Here is a 25,081-nt window from a genome sequence, read left to right as displayed (position 1 = left end):
ATACTTACAGGGATCACGGGAGATTTGATGACCGCCCTCAACAACAGAGCTCAATAAAGTGGAACGCGGAGATACCCCATCGACTCTTTATACCAGCGCTTTTGATTGGTCGACCCTAGCCAAGTCTGGTCTCGTTTCTCCAATCGATAGCACTCTTTTTTGGTTTTAGTTTCCCTCGGTTGTCGTTCCTATAAGCCAGTGGCGCGAAACGCTTTTTTGTTTTAAATATACCAATAAGAAATCAGAAATAGCCTAAACAAACAATATGACTTGATTTATTCCTATTTGTTTTAAGCTCATTGAAAATGTCTGTCCTAATTTTCTTACCAAACATTCAGCCTGACGTGTCTCTTACTAGGTTCTGCATCTTGGAGCAAAGCAGACGATATGTAACCAGTTCCTTTAGACGCCTTTGTTGTCATTTCTTCGTTATTGTCTAAAGAGTTGAGTCAAAGACTCTCGGGACTCTAAGCCTATGAAAGCTTGTCTCCATCTACCTTTCTGAACTAGTTTCTGTCCCGAAAAGAATAACAATCAGACAATGTAACATGTGGCATTTTAATTTGGCTTACCTATAACCAATAGCGAGGAGACTCCCATATTCCTTCTCTGTACCACATCAGCCATGCAGGTGATCCCTTAAAAAATGGTACGGTGTCTGGATAGTGACATTTTTGTTAAGGCTTTCTTCCATCCCCGCCAGTGCAATGGAATCGATTCTTAGGTATCTCAAGGGGGTTTCTGTTTTGATTTCCTATTGGACTATTAGTCTCCTGTAACAGCCGTTTCCTCCAGAGCGTCACGTTGAGGCTAAGAAGCATTGCCCGGGTTTGTTATTTGTCAACTTTGTGGTTAACCTATGGTGTCGTTATGGGATGCGAAGTGTATGAACGGCACCGGAAGAAACTGACGTTATCAAATAACAGAATCATGGACAATCAAAAAAAAAAAAGCAATCAGTCCACACTTAACATATGCGTGCCAATCAATGGAGATCAATTAGAACATTGTATTAAACTTAAAATAAAAGAATGAGCCAATGACAGATTTTATTGAGAATGAATTTTTTTTGGAGGGGGAAGGTTGATAACACCACTTGTCGCCAACCCTAGCAACGCCTCTGCTGAGACTTGTTTATTCTATTTTCTTCGCCTTTTACTTTCTTCCAGTATATTCTGTTTTTTTGCGGCGCTATATCGTGCTGGAAGATATGTTTTCAATTGAAAGACCTCTTGATTTGATGTATTTCCCAAGTTTACATTTTTTAACTTTTGGTCACAAAGGTGTCAACGGGGCTTTACACTGGGACATGATATTGACCTTTTAACACTGCAGAATAATAGAAATAAAACAGCTTTTCCATTCGTAGCAGAAAATAGCTTCAATATTTTGTCTGCAGAACTAGTCTAGGGTTGACTGGAAATGTGGACAAAAAAAAGATCTCAACATATACCATTAACGAAAAATTACCGTGATTAATTGGAAATTATGTTCCACGCTCTTAGTTCAATAAAACACTTTAACATTGTGTCCATTCCCAATGTTGTCTTTGATCTTTCCGCTCCATTGGCCACGTCTCTATTTATAATCAAGACCATAAAACCACCGAATGAAACACCGATTTTAATTAACATTTTGAATTTAATTGCAGATTGTATCTCTTTCTTTCTCTGGACGCTGGACGGACATTATAAATGTCAAGATTTGAAACAATAAAAAAAAAAAATACATTTTAAGAATGAATTAATGTTCCAGGTGTTATATGCATTATAGCAGTGTTTAAATAGAAACTCTTGTGACAACATCTTAAGATATTTAATAAATACGCGAACTAGTCCTCTGCCCAACTTCAATGATGGTTTTAATTGGATAAGACAGACATGAAAGGATTGCACTGATCGATATTGCAGGGAATGTTTTCTAGAGTTTCATCATTATATTTAAGATCTATTGGAAAACTATATTCATGAGTAAAATAATGAATGATGCATAGATATTAAATATATAAAAGTAATGCTTAGGACCAAATTTTTAATGAGAGAAAAATAGGAAAATTTATATAGCGGAATAAGAGACAGGTCTGACCAAGGCTCGAACAATGTACCCTCCAGTTTGTCAATTCCACTAACTAGCAACGCAGTACCACAAAAAAAAACAACATTAGACCATAGGAATTCCCCCTCCCCCTCCTAAAATGACATTATTAGTATTGTTTATCAGCATGCACTCTGCCACCCACACAGTGCCGCCCCCACCGCCAATAACCAATACCAAAGAAACGAAAAGGGCATCTTGGCAGTATTTCTGTTTGCCAAAGAATTGATCAACAACATCGTAGCAGTACTTCTGTTAGCCGAATAAATACTAAATGATCCAACATTAACATAAGATGTTGGACAGATGATATACTCAGGCTTGCTGATGGCAAAAGTCGTGCGGACATCCAAAAAGAAAAGGAGAAAAGATCATGTTTCATGAATTTTGCGTTTCATAATGAGTTTTTCAGGGACTAAAATTTGAGGCCAAATTTTGTTTTCTTAATACTTTTACACAGCGTATGTTTCTTGCCTATAGCATTTTCGTGGTGGCGTTATGGTATGAGCACCTGTAAACATAGTCTTACCTCCCTTTAATTGTATATATTGTAGGCTAGAGAGAGGGACAGACAGACAGACAGACAGACGCATTATTTAATATAGAAATATAATTTTTGAATAGTATATTCTGAGCTTGTAGAATCTCCTTAAAAGGTGATTCCTGGGTGTCTGTCGAGTCAGCACTGTCACATATCCTACCTTGCCTCTTTGCTGAGTGTTCATTGTTTAGTATATCTTCAAAACGGTATATAATACCTGCAGGCGCACAAAACTTGGCTTAGTTCATGTTGTTTTTCCCCACACTAATTACATTGGTAATTAGCACATGTTCTATTCCATTGATCTAGTGTCATATAGGCTTGCATTTAGTGTCATAGCAACCTTCCTTTTTTTTTTCTTTTGATTACATTGAATAAATCAAGTTCGCCTTGGTGTAAGGAGAATCAGGGGAGACTATTCAAATAAATCGACGAGTTATTTCCTCTTGTTTACTTAAACTACACTGTTTCTTAATGATTCATGTTACGTGTTTGCTTTTTGTGAGTGAGTGTCTAAGCACGTGTGATCTATGTGACAGAGATAATTGAGTTAATCTTTCATACACTTCCCGTTTCGCTCCCCCCCCCCCCATTTCTTCTTTTCTTTTCACAACCAAGGGCAACCATTAGGTTCAGACAAATTGAATGACGAAATAAGTGCTGTGCCCCTGCTATATTTTGTGACGTTAGTTTACAGTTAATTTATAAAAAAGGTTTCAATGACATAACTAGATGTACACAATTTTCTTTTAGACCTTCCTGCTTCATAACAGTATTACAAAGAGAGTTTGTGTTACCACAAACTCAGAGGCGGCCCCTACCGAATTTCGCCCATGGGCATGGAATATTCAAACCATGGACTTTAAAACTTGATTAACTTAAAAAACAACAAATAAAAAATAAAAAAAAAATAAACATAATAAAAAAAAAATTATCGATAATGGGATTTCTAATTTACAAAACATACATTTTTTTTTTGTCAAAAGGAGAAATAAACTTTTACAAGAAAATCTTTTTTTTTTTTTCGATAGAAACTCGACAGGCCTACAGACAAAAGACACACATACACTCACACAAAACAACTAATAGCGGGTTTTCTTCTATAACAGCAACAACGTTTATAAGAGACTTTTGGGGGGAAGAACGTAGCTTTCTGTGTTCTCGTAAGCTACGCCATTTCATCAGCCACTGAGTAATAATTTTTCAACCTACTACATCTAGTCGTCTAATAAACAATTTTGCAGTTGAAAACAATATTTAAAAATAAATTGCTTTTGCATAGCGCAGTTTTCATACTTATAACAAGCTCAGTGCTACGGGATGCGATGTCTCTGGTAGATCAGTTATCGGTATTCCAACTCGGCAGTGGTGTAGCTAGGGTAGAGGATGCATAGAAAAAAAAAACAAAAAAAAAACGAAAAGACGTTTTTTTTTTCTAAACTAATGTTTACTTATTGTTAAAATATTGCTAATTAAAAAAAAAACACTAGACATGCTCCATTTTTTTTTAAATTGATAATACTTTATTTTTTTTTAAATACCTAGAACGGTACCCCGTCAAAATAGCGCGGACAAAATAGCGCGGACAAAATAGCGCCGACAAAATAGCGCGGACAAAATAGCGCCGACAAAAAAGCCCAGAAAAAAAATATTTTAGTCATTTTGAAAGAAATACTTTAGATATCGTAAAATATGAATAGAGCCAATTTTTTGTTTTAAAGTTATCCTAATTTTTCAGTCATTTTGCAGGAAACACTTTAAATATCTTAAAACATACATAAGCAAAAATAAAAAAAGGTAAAATGAATAATTTCAAAATATAGCATTTATTTACATTACAAAAGTGTACTTAGAAAACACGCAAAGATACTTGTCAAATTTACACACACACTCAAAGTTTCACAAAGTTAAATTGTAGGAAATGTCACGTAGAAATTCCATCACTGGCTTGTTTCCGTACATTGCAATATAGCTTCAAGTCGTCTGTTAAGTTGGAGGTACTTTGTCTTGCTTGCAGCTTTACTTCGTTCTCCAGCATTGTACGTCAGAATCTTGTTCTCAGTGTTCTCCTGTTTTCTCAAGAAGTGAGAGATTAACTTGTACACATGAGGGTGATGACCGTCAATAGACAGTTGAAATGCATGGTGCCATCCCTCCACTAAATTGTTTGTTCGTGATAGATTGTCTTGCACACATTCCATAATGCTATCAGAAATCTTGGATTCACTCTATGGTTTCGTCTCTGGCGACCAATATAGTTGTCCTCTCAATAGTCATACAAATTCCTTACGCCCTGTTTTGATTAAAAAAAGATGCCACTGATTTCTGATTATAGTATAACACACTTTCGTATTTCCTATCCTACTTTGTCGGGTCACCATATTTCAAGATCCTATTTTCAGCAAGTTATACTTTTTAATCAAAGGTGAAAAAAAGGGGAATGATATAAAATTTAAAGTACTCTCGTTCTCTGCAAATATTGCATACTTTCAGATGTTTTTATATTTTAAAAGATAGAGACATCAACAAAAATAATGCCCATGACATTAAATTACTAATGATCTGGTACTTTTATACACATCATATATAAGTCCGCGCTATTTTGTCGGGAAATTTCGCGCTATTTTGTCGGCTCTATTTTGTCGGCGCTATTTTGACCACGATATTTTGTCGGCGCTATTTTGTCCGCGCTAATTTGACGGGTCACCACCTAGAAAATATCTCTAACTGCTTAACCAGGATATGTTTCGGGAGGTGGTTCTTTTCTTTGAATCAAACAGTAGTCTTTGAAAGCAAAGTAATCACTCTTACAAAAGGTCTTCAGCGTCATTAACGAGGATGTCTCTGTAACATGACCAGTTTCAATGCGACAATAAAAAGGTCCCAACTTCGATGGGAGGGACATGTTTTCCGCTTGCCAGACAATCGCCTTCCCAAACGACTTCTGTACGGGGAGCTTTGTGCAGGAAAGCGCTCCCAGGGAGGCCAATACAAGCGCTACAAAGACACTCTCAAGAGCTCCTTCAAGGAATGCGATATCGACATTCACGGCTGGGAAGCACTAGCTCTTGATCGCTCCTCATGGCGTAAAGCTATGAGTCTCGGAGTCTCGAGATTTAAAGCAAGAAGAGTGGCCAGGGCGATAGAGCGCCGAACCAACAGAAAGCTGAGAGAAGCAGAAGGCCTATCTGCAACTGACCAAACCTACCCATGCAACGTATGCAATCGGCTTTTTAAAGCGAGGATTGGACTTAACAGTCATCTTCGAGTCCAGAGGAAATGAGAAATGTGCTCATCTTCGACAACGAAGGAGGAGCTAGAGTTGAATAGTTCGCTTTTTTCTTTTCGACCATCGTATCTAGAAGCAAAACTTCGTCTTAGATAAGTGTGTTTAAAAAAAAATTGTTATCTATATATTAACTTATACTACAAACACATACAGGACTCAAGCATGAATGTAAACTCACAAAGACTACAGTCTTACGTGTCCCGCGCATTCATGTTTTGTTAATGACCCTGTTAGGTCAGCTTGTACCAGCACCTTTGACACGACAACGGCATTGTTAGCTGATGGTGGAGGAAATGATTACGTTGGTAATGTTGGTGGGGGACGTTGATGGGAGGTGTGGGCGACTCGAAGAGTGTCGGGAGCACTGGACCGGATTAGAAACTGAAAGAGGGGGGGGAGTCAATGACTCGAGGGCTCCGAGGACTTGTAAACAGTGTCAAGAAGTAATTATACCAAAGGTTCTCACGTTTAGAAAAGGATAGGGCTAGTATTGATTTAGTTGTCTTTTTTTTTGTTTAATGAGGCCAAACTACGGCCTGCGGACTAAATACTGCCTCTCGAAACCTTTGATCAGAGAGTGAAATGAAGCGGGAGGGGCTTGGTTCCATAAGATTCGGCGACAGTTTGCGAAGTTGATGTCTCGTGACAAGTATGTCGAAAATGTGCCTGGCTCTCAAATCGAATGAAAGATTGTTATTTAGAATACAAAACTTTAAGCAGGTTAGACTAATAATACATAGAAAGGAGTCCCTAATTCTGCAAAGAATCGTTAGCTCTTAAAGTACAATGGCTCAGTAATAGCCATCATTTTTAATTGCCATCTTTATTTTTAGTATGAGTTTAGTGAGACTAAAATGAAGTCACTTGAGGGCTTAAAATAAACGTGGGGAAGCCTGATTTAAGAATAAATTACGATAAACATAGGTGGCTAATGCTGGTCGAAATCTGGGTGGTCAAAATAAAGCTTTTTACATCATTCGCAACCAATTGGTAAGGGCTTCCAGACACTTGTTCATTTAAAGAAGTTTCCACACACTTGTTCATTTTTAAAGGGTTCCCAGACACTTGTTCATTTAAAGGGTTCCCAGACACTTGTTCATTTAAAGGGTTTCCAGACACTTGTTCATTTAAAGGGTTTCTAGACTCTTGTTCATTTAAAGGGTTTCTAGACTCTTGTTCATTTAAAGGGTTTCTAGACTCTTGTTCATTTAAAGGGTTTCTAGACTCTTGTTCATTTAAAGGGTTTCTAGACTCTTGTTCATTTAAAGGGTTTCTAGACAATTTTTCATTTAAAGGGTATCTAGACAATTTTTCATTTAAAGGGTATCTAGACAATTTTTCATTTAAAGGGTATCTAGACAATTTTTCATTTAAAGGGTTTCTAGACACTTTTTCTTTTAAAGGTTTGCTTGATACCTGTTCATTCAAAGGGGTTTCCCCACAATTGTTTCTTAAAATGTCTTACAACAGAGGAAACAAAATAGTCAAGACAAAGTTAACCTTAAATTCAAAAACTTAACATTCTTTAAAAGATACATGTCATAAATCAAAAGCTAAACAAGATTACAAAGAGAGTTTCGGCTATCACACAAACTCAGAGGCGGCCCCCGTTGGAATCGGATCCCTGTCGGTCGGATCCGCCTATTCGCAAGGACGATTCAAGACGTGATTTAATTTTGATGGTCTAAAGTAATAATGTTTCAAAGATTCATTAGCCGTTGTACAAAAATGTTCTTTTTTCTGTTTTACATGCTTCGGATGTTCCTTCTAAGTTAAAAATAATTAACTTCTAGCTGGCCGACGGGCAATGGCAGCGAGCAGGGTATGAACCCTGTTTGGTCGTGCAGTTTGCACGCTGGACTGTCGTTCGGATTTATCGATGGTCCCTAGTTCAAACCCAACCCGCTCCGATCCCCCGTCGACCCGCTGTTTGGACTAGGAAGTAAACTATCTTCAACTCTAAAGGAACATCCTAAACATGTAAAAAAAAAAACAACAACCCAGGACCGTCTATATTATGAGTTAAGCACGCTAACCGCACAACCAGGCAATGCTCTTAACTTAATTACTAAACTGGTTACAAACTAATAGCATTTTATTGATAAAGATATATATTACACTTTACGACATGACATCTACCGGATATGTCAGACGAGCGATTTTAGAACATGTACGCTCAGATACTAGCCCACATTGACACACAGATACATCCAAACAATAGCACACACCGACACACACATACACTAGCACACACTCACACACTAGTACACACTCATACACTAGCACACGCTGACACACTAGCAGACACTGACACACACACATCCACTAACACACATTGACACACTATCACACACTCACATACTAGCTCACACTGACACACATACACTAGCACACATTGACACACTCTTACAATAGCAAACACTGACACACACACACACACTCACACATACAATGGCTCACACTGACACACGCATACACTAGCACACACTGACACTCACACACACACTAACACACGCTGACACACTAACACATACAGACACACTCTTACAATAGCACACACTGACACACACATACACTAGCACACACTCACACACTAGTACACACTCATACACTACCACACGCTGACACACTAGCAGACACTGACACACACACATCCACTAACACACATTGACACACTATCACACACTCACATACTAGCTCACACTGACACACATACACTAGCACACATTGACACACTCTTACAATAGCAAACACTGACACACACACACACACTCACACATACAATGGCTCACACTGACACACGCATACACTAGCACACACTGACACTCACACACACACTAACACACGCTGACACTCTAACACATACAGACACACTCTTACAATAGCACACACTGACACACACACATACACTAGCACACATTGACACACACATACTCTAGCACACACTAACACATTCATACACACTAGCACACATTGACACATTAGCACACACTGACACACTAGCACACAATCACATATTGGCCAGCATTTACAATAGCACACACTGACACACTCACAACTAGCACACACTGGCACACACATACACTAGCACTCACTGACACACTAGCACACATTGACACCCTCAAACACTTGCACACACTGACACCCACACACACACAAACTAGCACACACTGACACACACACACACACCCTAGCACACACTGACACATACACACACACTAGCACACACTGACAAAGGTAAAAACGTTTGGAATTACTATAACTTATTCAACATTTATTTACATTTGATACAAGTTCATACAATTTTCAATGAGTATTGTATCTCAGACCTAGGATGATACCAATCAATACAATGCTAAAGCTAAGCAGACACCTTTGTTAGACCATGTCATTGCGAGTAGATCAAAGAGTTCACTTCTTTGAATAGACTTGCTTTTTTTCTGGACACAGTATCTATTGGATCAACTTTATTGCTCGCAGCAATCCAGCGATTTGAGAAACATGACACTACAGTCAGAAGAAACAAGTGTTTGAAAGAGAGACAGAAAAGAGATAGAGAAAGATAGAATATATATATATATATATATTAATTGAGAGAGATAGATATAGAAAGAAAAAGAAAGAAAGAAAAGAGAGGTAAAGATATATAAAAAGGTGGAAGACAAAGAAGGGGACGTAATTCATAGAACAATTTTGATTTAAAGTTTGATTCATTGCGTCCCTTTAAAAGCAGTACGACTTTTATGTTTAAATAGAGAATCACTGTTCAACCAAAATATTGTTCTGTTTAGAAACGAATTCAAACATTTTTGTTAATCATGGCCGACTTGAAGATTGGCAGCTTGTGCAATGGCCAGTATGCAGGCAGCCTTAGTGTACGCGGTACTCGACCAATAGCGAAACAAAGATGTCGGTGTGTTGAGTAGATTAGAGTCATTCTCTTGTTTCCTTTCACTAAATCTAGGGCTTTCTAATTCCTTTTGGTAAGCTTCCGGCGAGTAAACTCCTTTAACTCCGTACCTCAATTTGTAACTCATTTCCTCCGTTGATGTAACCTTCCCTTCCCTGGTGGTGACAATATTAGATGGGTACTGCGCTGAAAATGTCTGAAAATGGAATAAAACGCTCATAATAAAATAACAGGGTGATGGACAGGGTGTGGCAAAAGTTACTATGCAGTATAGAACGTTATAACTTTCTATTCTATTCTCTTAGTAAGAAAAGAAAAAAAAATTGAAAAACAAATGTTCCCCTTTATACAACTTATAGAGCGATTATTTAGTTCTTAATAACTAAACTGTGTTAATTCCCTCCCCTTAATTTATAGTATGTTTAAAAAGACTGGCTCTGATGTTCTTCCTTTAAGTAGCTGGTGCTCTCACTGATCATTTGAATGACAAGTAAACTTTATGCTGGACACTACTATCTCATCTCTGTACCATGGCTGCATGAAGCTTACTAGTTTAGTCAACAGTTACAGTTTTATAGGTTGTGAAATCCATAACTTCTTTCACCTATGACAACTTATATATGCTGTATATGTGTGTCTCAGGTCCAATGGGTAAGTGCAAGGCCTCTTAGGGTATATCATTGATAATGAAACAATGTACCGGGCCCTTTCATTTGAGTTCTTATTATAAAACCTCACCTGACAGTTTTTAACCTGGTCAGTCATATATGCGTTGTCCTGACGTGTGCTGCTGTCGTCCACTGAGCTACTGACGTAATTCACCAAACTATTGACGGCAATGCGAACAGAGTCGTCAGTCCCTGTTCAAAAAAAAAAAAGAAGACAAAATATGTTATAAATGATATGTTTAGTGTATATTATCCAGTGCATGTCAAGAATTTTGGAAGGATGGAATTACATGAACAGAAAAGGTACATAAAGTATGGGCCAATGGTTTATTTATAAGCTGTACGGGATAAAACAGCAAAGTATTTCTCCTTGGCACAGTCTGCAAAAAGGCTGACAGTTCAACAGCAAAAAGCTGGCTAGAAGAAGAAGAAGTACGGGATTAGTCTGGAAAAGAAAAGCTGATGAAAGAATAGACTATTTCATGGGATGGCGCCAGCAAGTAGACATGAGTATTTTGAAAGTAGAATTTAAAATCCTATATATGTCAAGGAAAGTTTATAAATATTTGTAATTGAATGTTTAAATTATCGAAAAAAAAGGGATTTTAATTCTTATGTTAAATTTGTAATTTGACATTGTACAAACGCATCTGAGATGAAATAAGTCAACTGGAAATAGATCACAACCTTACCACTAACTTGTGCGAACAAAAGTCGTATCAAAACAATAAAAACAGGTTTTGTTTTTAATTTAATGCATCACTAATCTACTTTAATGACATTTACAGTCTAATAACCTATTCAGTGAGAGGACCAATAGAGTTAAGTGACATATACAGTCAAATGACATATACTTTTTAATGGCCTCTACGATCAAATTCAAGTTCATTCGAGTGACTATACAGTTACGTCACCAATCCAATGCAACATATTCAGTAAAAAGTGACCAATTGTCGTTGGTCGGTCGTTGGTGTGTAGCTCCAAGCAGACAGTACAAACCAAATCGATGTAGGCGTATACAATTTTAATATAGAACTATGAATAAACTTGAACAAACCTCTTGATTAAATAATACTTAATGTAACTTTTTCTAAATACTTTATCAATTCAACTTGAAAGTAGATGTATGCAGAAACAAATGAAATAATAAAGTAGGATAGAACTCACTACAAAAACACGTCCTCTCTATCTCTCGTCTCTCGAAAAAAAAAAAGCTCTTCAACTCTCCCCCACGTGACTTCTATGAACATTCTGACAGACTAGCTCGTTGTTTCATCAGAAACTCTTCACCCCAAAACACCTGCTCTCATTGCCTAGTCGTTACCTTGGTTACACACATATACACTCCATAACACCAAAAGAATCGCCTTTACCTTTGATGAACTGGAGAGTCCCGTCCTCTTGCTGGACTGTCCACGTGGAGACTAGAGTGTTGATGGCCATAGCAGAGGCGAAGAGACGGTCATCTCCTGTAATCTATGGATACATTTGTTGGAACAATCAGATTCAACCGCTGACTATATGAACATAAACCTTTCGATATAGATCTAGAACTTCCTAACTAAATCGCCCATCAACCCATTCCCCCCTAAATTTGTGTATCCCTTTAAAGACATTTTGTAACGTAAACCAAATGTGGACACATAAAGTGATTCTTATCTTATTCAAAAGAAGTTGAATTGATTTCGAACAGAATATGGTATCTTCTTTCCTATTTCTCCCATAAGGATCTAGTCACAAAATGTAAACATACATAAAATACAATGAACCATATGTGGACGCAAACAGTTGCTAAAGACTAAAGCAAGTAGTTCCCCTTTCAGACCTTGCGATCTATAAGAGCACATGATGTAAAGGTCATATGTTCCTGTGTCCCACAGTTAACGAGGGTGTCATGCGGCCAGCACAACAACTAAGCGCCATTACTTTTCCCAAACTAATGGTACCCATTAGAGCTGGGTGGAAGTGGACTCATAAATCCGAGTCTTCAAAAGGGTTCGAACCCGGGATCCCCGGTTCAGTGGCCAAGCGCCTTACCGCTCTGCCACCGCTCCTCCTGGACACAGAGTGATTCTTAATTTATTGTAAAGAAGTTGAATCGATTTCATAGAGATTGTTGTATATTCTTTACAATAGTGATTTATTTGCAGAAAAAGTAAATATTTATAAAATACAATGGTACTACAAAAGGCCATTACAAAACAAGAACTACAATTGGTTACGTAAATTTAGTACTTTTTTAGCGTTTTTGTTGTCAAGATCAGCTACGCCAAGGAACTCATCCACGTGAACTCGTGTTTTTCCGTCACTTCCGAGGCCACCATCGACTATGCTTTGTAAAATGATGAATGTCATATCTTTACGCAGAGTTGCCAGAAATGCCTCGATCTCCTTCGTTGCAAACTAGAAAACAAGAAAAGTTCATGATTGTAGTATACTGTGTTCTAATAGTACGAGTCGTAAGAAGCATACATCTGACATTGTTAATGTAATGATCAGTTTTAAGTGGAGTTACTTTGAACATATGTTTAGAAGTTGCTTGTACAGACTGTAACTGAAACGCCGTTCTAGATAGGATCCAAAACAACTGGGATCTGGATGGGTACCTGGACACCCCAAGGAAAGTGTTGAGCTCATGAATGTTTGACACGTACCAGGTCAGCAGACGGAGTGAAGAAAGAACCAGGTTCTGTGCCAAAAATATATATATTTATTTTTAAACAAAGTCTATATTATGGAAAAAAAAGGCACAATTACTATTATATCGCTGAATAGATTTATTTCCTTTTTCTATAAAAATGCAATTAATTAATTAATTACTACAAATTAAGCAACTAATTAGTTAATTTTTTTGATTCATTTATTGTCTTCGACAATGTCAATAACACAAAGTTTCAAGTCGATCAGAGAAAGGGAAGTGGGAGAAATAACATGTGCGAGATTTGTACCAGACAGACAGACAGACAGACAGAGTAAGTTGATATAAGTTATGTAATAGAAAAATAGATTTTAAAAAATGAATACCACAAGTGGTAGGTCTGTGAATTGAATATGAGTGAACAGAAATTATTGTACACAAAATCATGATTTACAATATTCACTTCCAAGCTAAGTTTGTTTCAAATGAACTTCAGTTCAGCTATTGATTTATGATTTGCTTATAGTTAAGACAGTGAAGTGAAAGGATCTATTATGTTACAGAATTGGAACAAAAAAGGAAATTTTAAATACATAAAAACATAAAAACTACATAGATCTAATAATAAAGAGCTGGCTGTTTGGTGAATCTAATGTACACAAATTATGATTAGCCGTGTTATTTAGAATACGATACATTTCTTGCACTTTAAGCACTATAAAATTAAATTTCTAAGCTCCATCACTCGTAGCACAAACTTATTTCTATTATTTAATTGACTGGCTAAAGGGATCTTTTAAATCTAGCATTCTTGGCATTGTTAAGAATCGATAATTTACATTGGATTAACCTAATTCATGACATTTAACAAATTATCACGATTAAATGTGTTTTGAAATTAATAATATTATTTAATATATTACATTTATGTTTGAATAGCCTTTCGTAATATAAAGAAATGTTTTTAACCTTTGAGAGTTTTGTTTTAAATTCAATACTGTTTAGGTCAAAGCTATCTCTAAGTCAACATAGTACACTCTCCATAACACTCTCAATTAAAAAGACCCCTGCAGATAACAGCATTGCCTGTATCAGATGTGATAAAATATGCGGACCAAAAGAATATGTGCGTGTGTGTGACAGTGGCTTTATAAAGCAGGTCATTCAACATCACTCAAAAAGTCTACTTCGGAGAAATTTCGATGCGCATGTTATATATATATATTTTTAAAGATGGGTGGTTATGGAGAGAGAGAGAGAGAGAGAGAGAGAGAGAGAGGGAGAGAAGGAAATAAAATGTGAGCTAATTAGTATGTTTTGGGATCGTTAAAGTGTGGCCCGTTTATTGAAATTTCATAAGGGGATGCTCTGCCATAATAAACAATTTTAAATCCTGGTAACACATGAACGGGAGAGGCTCATTATACTTCTATAGTATAGACTAGATATATAACGGAGTTAATATATTTTCTAATACTAAAGATGCTTAATATTCTATAGCTGTTTGACGAATACAATAAATATATGTCATAGTAAAGCATAAAATGAGGTAAACCCTTCTTATGATGACAATCCTCTTTTAAAAAAAAATCCTTTCTAATCACTTCACTAAGCTTTTACATAACGAACAGTAATTCTGTCAGGATAATTATTATTTTAGATGGTATAACTTCTTGGTGAGAATAAAGATCTATCTTATATTATAAATTACAGACGTTCCTTCAAAGAAGAAGTTAATTATATCTTAGGCGTACCACAAAGTTGGGATTAGTGGATTAATTTGGCAAAATAAAAACTTTCTCCTGACACAAACAATTCTTTATAATTTAGTGTATAGTATAGCTAAATGTACAGTCATGCGCATATGGAGTTGGTTCTTTGTTAAGTGTGTTTTTCCATGTGTGCACCATAATAGTTTCTGCGTTGTTTCTAAGCACGCTCTTTGTTGGCGTCATTGCTTCTTTTTGTTTGGTTCGGGTAACGGATCCTTTCATTTTGTTTTGTTCGGGTAACGGATCCTTTCATTTTGTTTGGTTCGGGTAACGGATCCTTTCTTTTTGTTTTGTTTGGGTAACGGATCCTTTCTTTTTGTTTTGTTTGGGTAACGGATCCTTGGCTGTAACTTTCTTTTTGTTGTTTTTCTTCCCCAGTTTGGCTAAGTTAGGTTATTATAATTTCTTCGTTATTTTGTTGCTGTAAAGTCATTGTCATTAAAATCATGTGAATGGCGGTCACGAGGAATGCATATTTTTCTCATTTAGGGACTCAGGTTTGGGACTCTGTTGAAGTCAAGCCTGATACAAATTTTAAAACAAGAAAATCCGCTGCCGAGGACAAACGTAGACGGCGAAAAGAAAATCTAAATCGACCACCTGCGGACAATGGTTATGCTTGCCCTGGATGTGGCAAAATATGCAGGTCACAGCTGGGGCTGCACAGCCACGGGAAATACTGTATTCCTAATTAATTTTCGGACTCGAAGACAAGCCTTATTATTATGTTGCATAATTTCAAATAAGTTAGGCGCGCTGGTCTACTATTTAATATTATGTATAACCATCATTTATGTCCTATCCTATCATTGAATCATTAAACCTTTGTTCTATAAACTCTCGTTGAATCATTAAACCTTTGTTCTATAAACTCTCATTGAATCATTAAACCTTTGTTCTATAAACTCTCATTGAATCATTAAACCTTTGTTCTATAAACTCTCGTTGAATCATTAAACCTTTGTTCTATAAACTCTCATTGAATCATTAAACCTTTGTTCTATAAACTCTCGTTGAATCATTAAACCTTTGTTCTATAAACTCTCATTGAATCATTAAACCTTTGTTATATAAACTCTCATTGAATCATTAAACCTTTGTTCTATAAACTCTTATTGAATCATTAAACCTTTGTTCTATAAACTCTCATTGAATCATTAAACCTTTGTTCTATAAACTCTCGTTGAATCATTAAACCTTTGTTCTATAAACTCTCATTGAATCATTAAACCTTTGTTCTATAAACTCTCATTGAATCATTAAACCTTTGTTATATAAACTCTCATTGAATCATTAAACCTTTGTTATATAAACTCTCATTGAATCACTAAACCTTTGTTATATAAACTCTCATTGAATCATTAAACCTTTGTTCTATAAACTCTCATTGAATCATTAAACCTTTGTTATATAAACTCTCATTGAATCATTAAACCTTTGTTATATAAACTCTCATTGAATCACTAAACCTTTGTTCTATAAACTCTCATTGTTAACTAGTAGACGTTCAGATATTGCGGTTACTTTTTATCTTGTTAGTTACCTAATATAATAAGTGATATACTGTCAGGGGTATTTGGCCAGACGACACTTGGCCGAAATTACAACCCCGACACTTATGAAGTCTTGGGACTGGTCTTTGTTGACACATGCTTGGCGAGGACGAGGAAGAGTGAAATTCAATATAGCATTCTATTTTTTGGGTCGATTCGTAATAGTAAAATAAATAAACAGCATGACGTCTTTAAAAAACTTAATCAAAACTGTGAACTATGTTTGATCGATCCTAAGTTAGATTGTATTTCTTAAGGCTTGACACAGTAAAGGATACAAAAGACACTGACCATTAGCTCAGTCTCAACATCAAGATTCACGAACCCAGTCATGTGAGATAAAATCAAAGCATGGAGGACAGTTGCTGTGGTGGTCAGGTCAATGCTATTGTAGCTGCGAAACAGATTGTTGTTGGAGTCCTTGACGTCTCCGTGCCTATCAAACGATATCTGCAACAACAAGGATCTAACACTGTAGACGAACATACACCTTACCATTGAACTCTGCACTATAAATGACGGAGAGGGATGAGAAAGTATTAAAATATAGTTTAGAAGAAACAGCAGTGGCCCCTTTCAAACTTGAGATGAAATTAATCAAAGTAACAAAAAGAAACGAAATAATATCATAATGAATCTTCTTCCTAATAAAAACAGTTGTCATTTCTTCTATTGAGTTGTGCGCTCGTTTGTTTGAATTGTTCACTTCAATATTTATCCTCATCGTCAAAATAAACATTTAACTTTATTTAAGGGAAGACTTTAGGGGGCCGAATTGTTCCGTTAAAATGCCATGAATAAAAAAGTATGAGTCTGCTATTTAAGAGAAAGATGGGGGATCAACGGAAGTCACATCTCGACTCTTATCAAGACCAGTAGGGGATAACTGAGATGGCGCAGTTTGAATTTCCTTTTTTTTTTTTTTTTGTCTAAGAACGAACATAAACTATTTATTCAAAGAATATATAAATTTAACATCTTATAGAATAATTTTAAAAAAAAATTTGTTCTGACTCACCCATGTTGGTACAAGCACAGTCTCTTTCCCATCTTTTAGTTGGCCTTTTAAGTAAGAGCTTAACCCATAGTAGGAGGGTGAGTCAATGATCTGATTGGCTACTCTGCTCGAGGTAGTGTTCTTTTGTTTCACAGTTTGAGAAACAGGTGGGGAAATGTGTGCATCTGGGATGGGAGAGGATCCATTACTCTGAGAGACATTGACATCATTACCTGAGGTGTTGACAACAGTCGAGGTTAAAATAACTTTTACTGGATCGACTTCACGTCGTGTCCGGTTTAATTCTTCTTCCTGCTTAGCTCTAGGTATTGTGCTGTTATCCATAGATGGGGAATCTTTTTGTCTGAAAACATTTCCGGCATCACGGTTTATTTGATCTGTCTTTGGTATTGTAATGTTTGTATTTGGTGTCACTGTGCTCCCTGGCTTGATTCTATTATCTGACGTTTCTATATTTATGTTGGACGTTGTATTGTGGTCGTTTAATGTTACTATTATTCTGTTTGCCAATGTAGACGATGTACTATTGTAGGTAACTGGCGTAGGACTCTGTTTCTCTTCTGTTATGGTTCCATTATCTGACGTTAGAGTTTTGTTATTTGGCAGGATGGAAGCACTATGTGTCATTTTATCCTGACTGTCTTTTCTTAGTGTTGTCGCTATATTCTTGATACCAGTTGTAGCAAATATATTGTCAACATCTGTCGTCTTATCCTGTTTAGCTGATGCTATAGCTTTCGCAATAACACTGTCTTTTCTTTTACGATTGTCTAATGAAGTTTTCTTTTTTACTTTAAAAGAATTTTCATCTAACGCTGTCCTATTATCTGGAGCTACTTTGCTATCTGGAACTGTATTATTACCTGAAGCTATTTTACCATCTGAAGCTGTTTCATTTTCTGGAGATACTTTACTATCTTGAGTTGTTGTATTTCCTAAAGCTGTTTTATTTTCATGAGCTGTCTTAATTTCCTGAGTTACTTTACTATCTGAAGCTGTTTTAATTTCTGAAACTATTTGACTAGTTGGAGTTTCTTTATTTGTTGGGTCTACTTTACTTTCTGAAGCTGTTTTATTTTCTTGATTTGGTAAACTTTCTAAACCTGTGTTGTTTTCTGAATTCAAAGTATCATTTTTTAATGTTATGTTGTGTCCATCTATTATAGTTTCACCGAAACCTGTATTCTTGTTCATAGACAAAGTTATAATCATTTCTTTCAATTTGTTTAAGTGTAACTGAATGTCAGGATTGCTTGTAAGCCAAAAATTCAGCTCATTCTGAAAAGAGAAATGTAAAAGACTTAAAACATTTAGTTCGAAATATTTTGCGTTGCATTAAATGAGGAATCTAAGTTTTGAATGAAATAGATTGAACCTTTTAAATTAGATATCAACTGAATATCGATGAATCAAAAGAATTTTGACTACACAACTTTTTCAGTTTCATGTCACACCTTCAACATAACACAGAAACTAATAAGGTGAAAATCATATACAAGTCTATCAGATGAACTCAAGAGACCGATAACGTAATCACGGGACAGAGGAACCAAGAGACATTCCAGTCAGATTATTTACTTTAATGGACAGACAACAACAAAAAGATGGAAGTCTATCTTGTGCTGGGTTAACGCAATCAAGTAAATCACTGCTAACTTATACTAAGACTTAGATCCTCCCGCGCCGTTTGGCGCATTTGGCGGCAAGCTGTCACCATTAAACACTGCACTCGTACTTAATCTACGGAATCGAAGACATTGCCATTCATTCATTTAAGTTGTATACATAATCAGTCGCTATTTCGAAAAAAAAAAGAAATTTCAATACAAATGTTGAACTTCAAGCTTGCAATGTATCGTGACTAGGCACATTCAGATTGCGAATCTTTCAAACTCTTTCCTAGAGAGGACCTTGGGTGTAGAAGGAACCTTTTACAAAATGTCATGCAATCCATTGGACTGTTTCATAGATCTTTTAATAATCAGTAACTGGTAGTTTGCAAATGTACAAATACGATTTGAAAAGAGGAATGATGCAAGTGCTGTACAATAAGGAGTCAATAAGGAGTCAATAAGGACTCATTTTAGTAATATTCCTAAAGATCACTTAGTCATCACAGTCTTAGCACTTTACTACAAGCCATTGTAGAGTTTACGTTCTTAAATTAAATCTGGTGTGTTTGTAAATAGAATAATACAATAATGTTTATCGAGTGTAATGAATGCAGCTCTTAACTAGCCAGTACAATGTTTTATTAAATTCTAAAGTGTTTTAAAAAAAATACTACTAATAATAATAATAAATAAGTAAATAATGTAAAAGTACACCACTAGCAAAATTATGTTTTTATTTTATCATTTTTTTGCCTGTAAGTATTGACTAGTTGTAATACATGAATTGATGTAATGAATCGCAGTATATTTTCGCTATTTATTGCATTTCTCAGCAATTCATGAATAGTGTACGCGTACCCCAAGGGGTCCGCAGAAATATGAAAATTGTATACAATTAAAATGACTTCTTTGCTAAAAGCCTGTTTATCCGATTAATTTTAACAATTTGCTCCTCATTTCTGTTATATATGTCTTTTACGTACTAATCTTTGACCTAATAATTTATATACTATGCATCTATGTAGATTATTTGAGAACCTTTGTTCTACACCACTCAATTACTAACCAACAAAATAAAGTTAAAAATTTTGGGAAGAAAATATTTTGGAATAATTCTAATTCTATTGCTGCTGCAAACATCATATTATTTCAATGTCGTGGATACATTTTCTATGGGTGGTTGAGACACCTCAGTCTGACAATGACCTGAAGACGGTGGAAGACCCTCTTTATTGGTGATCTCATATAAAAGCTTCTCGTTGGGAAGAATGCAGCTGAAAAGCTTCGCGATTGATGGTCATGCCTATGTGAGCGGCCTACACGGGAGATGTGTCAGAAGTCTGCATCATAGTTCCAAAAGTAAACACTGAACAATGTTTCATAATAAAGCAGACCACAAAACTGACCTCGTGACTTTCACACTTATGGCTCCTAAGAAGTAGATATTTTAAAACATTAAGCCAGATCTGACAGGACGGCCCTTATCAAGCTCAATTCATGTGCGACATTCATATAGGGAAGCATGCACTTTTCAGAATTTGCGAGTCTACTGTGAAGTTGACTTCTAGTTACAGTATTTTAAAATTGCATTGAGACTTCTCAAATGATGCCAGCTATCTGCTTGAGTTGTGTTCTTGAGAGATCAAGTTGACTGCAACTTGAAATGATCATCACAGTGTACATTCCTTTTTGCTTTCTGTTTTACACTGAGAAAAAAAATATTTAAAAAACTCAACTGGTTTTAAACAAAGTTAAAGTTACATGTAAATTAATGGGTTGTCTTTCTTTCGTGTCTGTTTTCTTGGAAACCTACTCATACATTGGATACAGTTCTGGTTCAGTTACACTCTCGAGTCTCTCTCTCATCTTATCGAAGGGGGCTTAATGTAGTATTATTGAACCCGAGTCCAATGGTACCTTGATACACCACTGTTTATAACAATTCATTATAAGCAGTGATATAATAATAATAATAAGGCTTGTCTTCCAGTCCGAAGATTAGTGAGGCGTGCAGTATTTCCCGTGGCTGCGCAGCCCCAGCAGTGACCTACATATTTTGCCACATCCAGGGCAAGCATAACCATTGTCCGCAGGTGGTCGATTTAGATTTTCTTTTCGCCGTCTACGTTTGTCCTCGGCAGCGGATTTTCTTGTTTTAAAATGTGTATCCCGTGGCTTTCGTAATTGACCTCCAGCTGTCTCGTTCTGAGGCCGCATGCAACCAGTTGCTCTCTTCTATGTCAGCCAAGGAAAGTTGACGCCTAAGCTGATCTTTGAATCGTTTCTGTGGGGCACCTCTGTTACGTCGACCACCTTTTAGCTCACCAAAAAAAGACTGTCTTTGGCATACGATAATACGTTCGACTCCCATACGGGATACGTGCCCTACCCAGCAGAGATATAAACAAGGAATACAAGTCCATAATGCGTCTCTTAATGAATAATCGATCAACTATTGTTGGTGCTCTGTAGTGTAAGAATGTGTATTTAAGATTAAATTGAACTTAGAATATATGAATCTTATCATTGTTAATACCTTTTTAGATACGCATAAAGCTTTTGAAAAAGTATGTCCATTGTTGATAAATATCAAATAATCTTCAGTTAAAAAATAACACAATGGTGCAAAACTAGATTTTTTTTTTTACATTTTCAATACCTTCCTTAGTACTACATAGTAATTTGTTTTTTAACGGAATTAAAAAACACAACTTTTTTTTTTTTGTAAACAGATTCATATACACAGTTTGTTCCTTTTCAATAGTCATAGCCAGCTCATCCTACCTGGAAAACGCTTTGTTTGCCTGTAGTGTCTTTGTCATATCTGGCATACAGAAGACAGCCAAGAGCAAGATTAGCAAAGGAAGTTAAAAAATCCGGAGGCCTGGCTTTGTCGTAGACGATGTCTGAAAAGGGCGTGTTCAAGTATTCTTTGCACATCCTGAAACAAAGGAAAATAAAATAGTACAAAATTACAAATTTACTTCTTTTATAATAGTGATCTTGCTTCAGTGACATTTTCCTGGTCCCTGGATGTGCGGTATTATTTCAAAAATGGTTGTGTTATTAGATAGAAATGTATAAGGAATGTAGAATAATTATTACAAAGAGACAAAGAAAAAGTGTAATTCAATATTGAAATGAAAGGTTAGAGGATGGAACGGACTTTTACAGTATTTCAGAATGTAGATCTTTTTATGAAAATAAAGTGTGGTGAGCGATTGATACAGGGAGGAATAGAGCTCGAGTTGTGAAGAGGACTGTGACTTTTCAGGATGCGCCTGAGTTGACCCTACTCTATGAAGAAGCAAATGCTGTTCGTTGTTATGCTGGTTACAACACATCTGCGTTGACCATCGGTCATAAAAGCAGATGAGTTTTCTATTATCAGCCCCATGAATCACATGGTAAAAAAAAGCGACTTAATTTACTTTCTTTAATTTACTAAAAAAACAACAACGGTGTCTGAGTTTGAAAAGTAGCTTGCATGCTTAATTTCAAAACAAAAAGTTTCGCATTCAGAATACTAAAGAAACCGTTGCACAGTTTGATTAACACGACTAATTGTTTTTTTTAAACACTGTTAGTTGTTGAATTTTAATCTTGACAGACGAAGAGAGTGAGAGACAAACAAAGAACTAATAACAGCTTTTCCCTAAGTATTTACTAGAAAACAAAAAGTGAACTAAATCTTATGTTCAAATCCAGTTAATTTTCTCTGAACATTTCTCCCTTTCCTACAACATTCAAATGTCAACAGTAAAGAAATGTGTTTAAACAAATTCCTGCATCAAGAAGAAACAAGATCATTGTGTTTCTCTGCATCTGATATATTCACATTGAAGTTTTAAGAACTTTAATCTACATTACTATTCTTCCCCCATCACCTTTCCCCACAACTCTCTTTTACAAAATGATTTTTTTTCTAATCCTGATTTTTTAAGTTTGTACAGGCCATCAATGTTTTATAATCTTTTGATATTTTGGATCTGATTTCCTTAGAACTAAGTGATTACAATAGAAAGGAGATTTAAAAAAAAACTAGCAATATATCAAACATACTTATTTAAAAAACAAAGCTATAAATAAGGGAAAGAACTGCGATTACTGCCATCTCTCAATACTGCAAAATTTAACTCCATTTTACTGAAAAAAATATACTTATTAATTAATGGATTACTTTTTTTGATTGTTTCATGTGTTGTCATCGTCAATGAATAGTTGTGCAAGGTTTCCACTTGATCAGAGAATGGGAAGTGGGTGAAGTAACGTGTGCATCCTTTGTACCAGACAGACAGACGAGTGTGTGGATATAAGCTTTGTACCAGACAGACAGACGAGTGTGTGGATATAGGCTTTGTACCAGACAGACAGACGAGTGTGTGGATATAAGCTTTGTACCAGACAGACAGACGAGTGTGTGGATATAAGCTTTGTACCAGACAGACAGACGAGTGTGTGGATATAAGCTTTGTACCAGACAGACAGACGAGTGTGTGGATATACGCTTGATAACGCTTGATATTGATAAAAAAATAGCTGAATTTCATACCGACTAAGGTCAACCCTATTGATGATTCCCACATACATCACCTCATTATCAACGCCTAATTTAACGCCTCTAAACAGAACACACCTGGATGAGGTAACATGGTGAACATGTCTGGGTCAAGTAACGTATGTCAAGTAGAAATGAAGGCCCGCGCTACTAGCGACAATGGGTGGTTATATTGATATGGTACTCATTGTACCAGACAATGATTCGAATGAGTATGAGGTACTTTCGTAACCTTTCTATAGATATAGTGTAAAATTGTTAAACTAAAAAATAAATTAAATAAGTAATCGATTCTTCCTTTATACGCTGATAGTGGTAGAAATGTCTCATACTGTTACTTACTAGTAATTCTTTAATATTCAAAGGGGTCTTTCCATTGAGCTGGCACAATCTAGTTTTTCTAATACAGTCCAGCTCATTTCAAAATAAAACGGTGCGCAAAGCGTTAATCTACGTCTATTTATGTATTCAATGCCTTACTGTATACATGGGAATATTTGAGGTGAGTGCGGAAATCCCCAGTGAAAAGTATTTAATATAGACCAAATTTAATATTTAAGAAGATACTATTTTAAAAAATTAAAACGGTCAAAGGCGAGTTTTCGGAGCGTGACCTAATCAGTAGTATTTTTTTTCCAAAGATATACACAAACTGTCAAATTTCTAGGAAAATTGTTAAAACCGTTTTCGAAATCCAAATTTGGCAAACTGAAAAGGGAACTGTACAGTGACATTGGCTCTATCTAGACTCATATAGAGCCAAGGTTATAATTCTGTATAGCGGAAATTCGCAATAGATAAATAATTATTACACATCTAGAGTAAAAATAAAATTTCGACATTAAAAAACAAAAACACCCCACATTATGCTGGTATCTGGGTGACATTTCGCGTTTTGTTTCCCCGCAAGTTTGAGCTTGATGTCTGAAACGCTTTTAATGATCCTGCAGAATGTAGGTGGTAAATATTTGTAACTTTGATGTTACAGAAAGTTAAGTAACAAATAAAATGTCCACATTCGGGTCAAAATAGTGAGTATTGTAGTCCCAATAATAAATATACTATATCTATAGTGTGGACATTGTAGTCAAAATAACTTAAGACACTCGGAAAAACAATGATTAAAAACCGTCTTTAAATTTCGAGAAAATAAAACTTCATTTAAATGTCTAAATAATATACAATAGATAGCAATACTATCAACAAAAATGCACTGTAAGGAGACAAAGTGTAGAATATAAGGATTCAACAGATCTGACTTTGGAAATACATTTTTAAAATTATGATTAGCGATTAGCTTAAAAATTGATGGCTTTATTTCCCTTCTTTTTACACAGCTTTTCTCAATTCCTTCTGTCTGTCTGGTACAAATTTTGAAGTTATTTCCCACCTCCAAATCTCGGGGAAAGTTGAAACTTGGCATGTTT

The 25,081-nt window shown here is 35.9% G+C and overlaps 2 protein-coding genes across 4 annotated transcripts in view; both read right to left on the bottom strand.

The window, feature by feature from the left end:
- LOC106077515 (uncharacterized) overlaps positions 1 to 120 on the bottom strand; it is a 105,861-nt gene extending 105,741 nt beyond the window's left edge. The window contains exon 1 of the mRNA XM_056008833.1: positions 9 to 120. The gene's annotated coding sequence lies outside the window, so the exon portion shown is untranslated. The remainder of the gene's footprint in view (positions 1 to 8) is intronic.
- Positions 121 to 4,483: 4,363 nt separating this feature from the next.
- LOC106057439 (uncharacterized) overlaps positions 4,484 to 25,081 on the bottom strand; it is a 42,324-nt gene continuing 21,726 nt past the window's right edge. For 2 of the 3 annotated variants that reach the window (XM_056008837.1, XM_056008838.1), the window contains exons 5-12: positions 21,881 to 22,037; positions 17,484 to 18,761; positions 16,757 to 16,915; positions 13,018 to 13,191; positions 12,738 to 12,905; positions 11,876 to 11,978; positions 10,573 to 10,694; positions 9,178 to 10,030 (exon numbers count right to left, since the gene is read on the bottom strand). In XM_056008837.1, coding sequence (XP_055864812.1) covers positions 9,737 to 10,030; positions 10,573 to 10,694; positions 11,876 to 11,978; positions 12,738 to 12,905; positions 13,018 to 13,191; positions 16,757 to 16,915; positions 17,484 to 18,761; positions 21,881 to 22,037 — 2,455 coding nt within the window. In that variant the 3' untranslated portion in view covers positions 9,178 to 9,736. Of the gene's footprint in view, positions 4,929 to 9,177; positions 10,031 to 10,572; positions 10,695 to 11,875; positions 11,979 to 12,737; positions 12,906 to 13,017; positions 13,192 to 16,756; positions 16,916 to 17,483; positions 18,762 to 21,880; positions 22,038 to 25,081 lie in introns of those variants that run through there. The other variant, XM_056008839.1, reaches the window with a different exon arrangement.

This window comes from Biomphalaria glabrata, chromosome 13 (genome assembly GCF_947242115.1).
Source record: "Biomphalaria glabrata chromosome 13, xgBioGlab47.1, whole genome shotgun sequence".
Taxonomy (NCBI): domain Eukaryota; kingdom Metazoa; phylum Mollusca; class Gastropoda; family Planorbidae; genus Biomphalaria; species Biomphalaria glabrata.
Note: the sequence above shows the minus strand (reverse complement) of the source record. Positions and strands in the feature narration are given on the sequence as shown.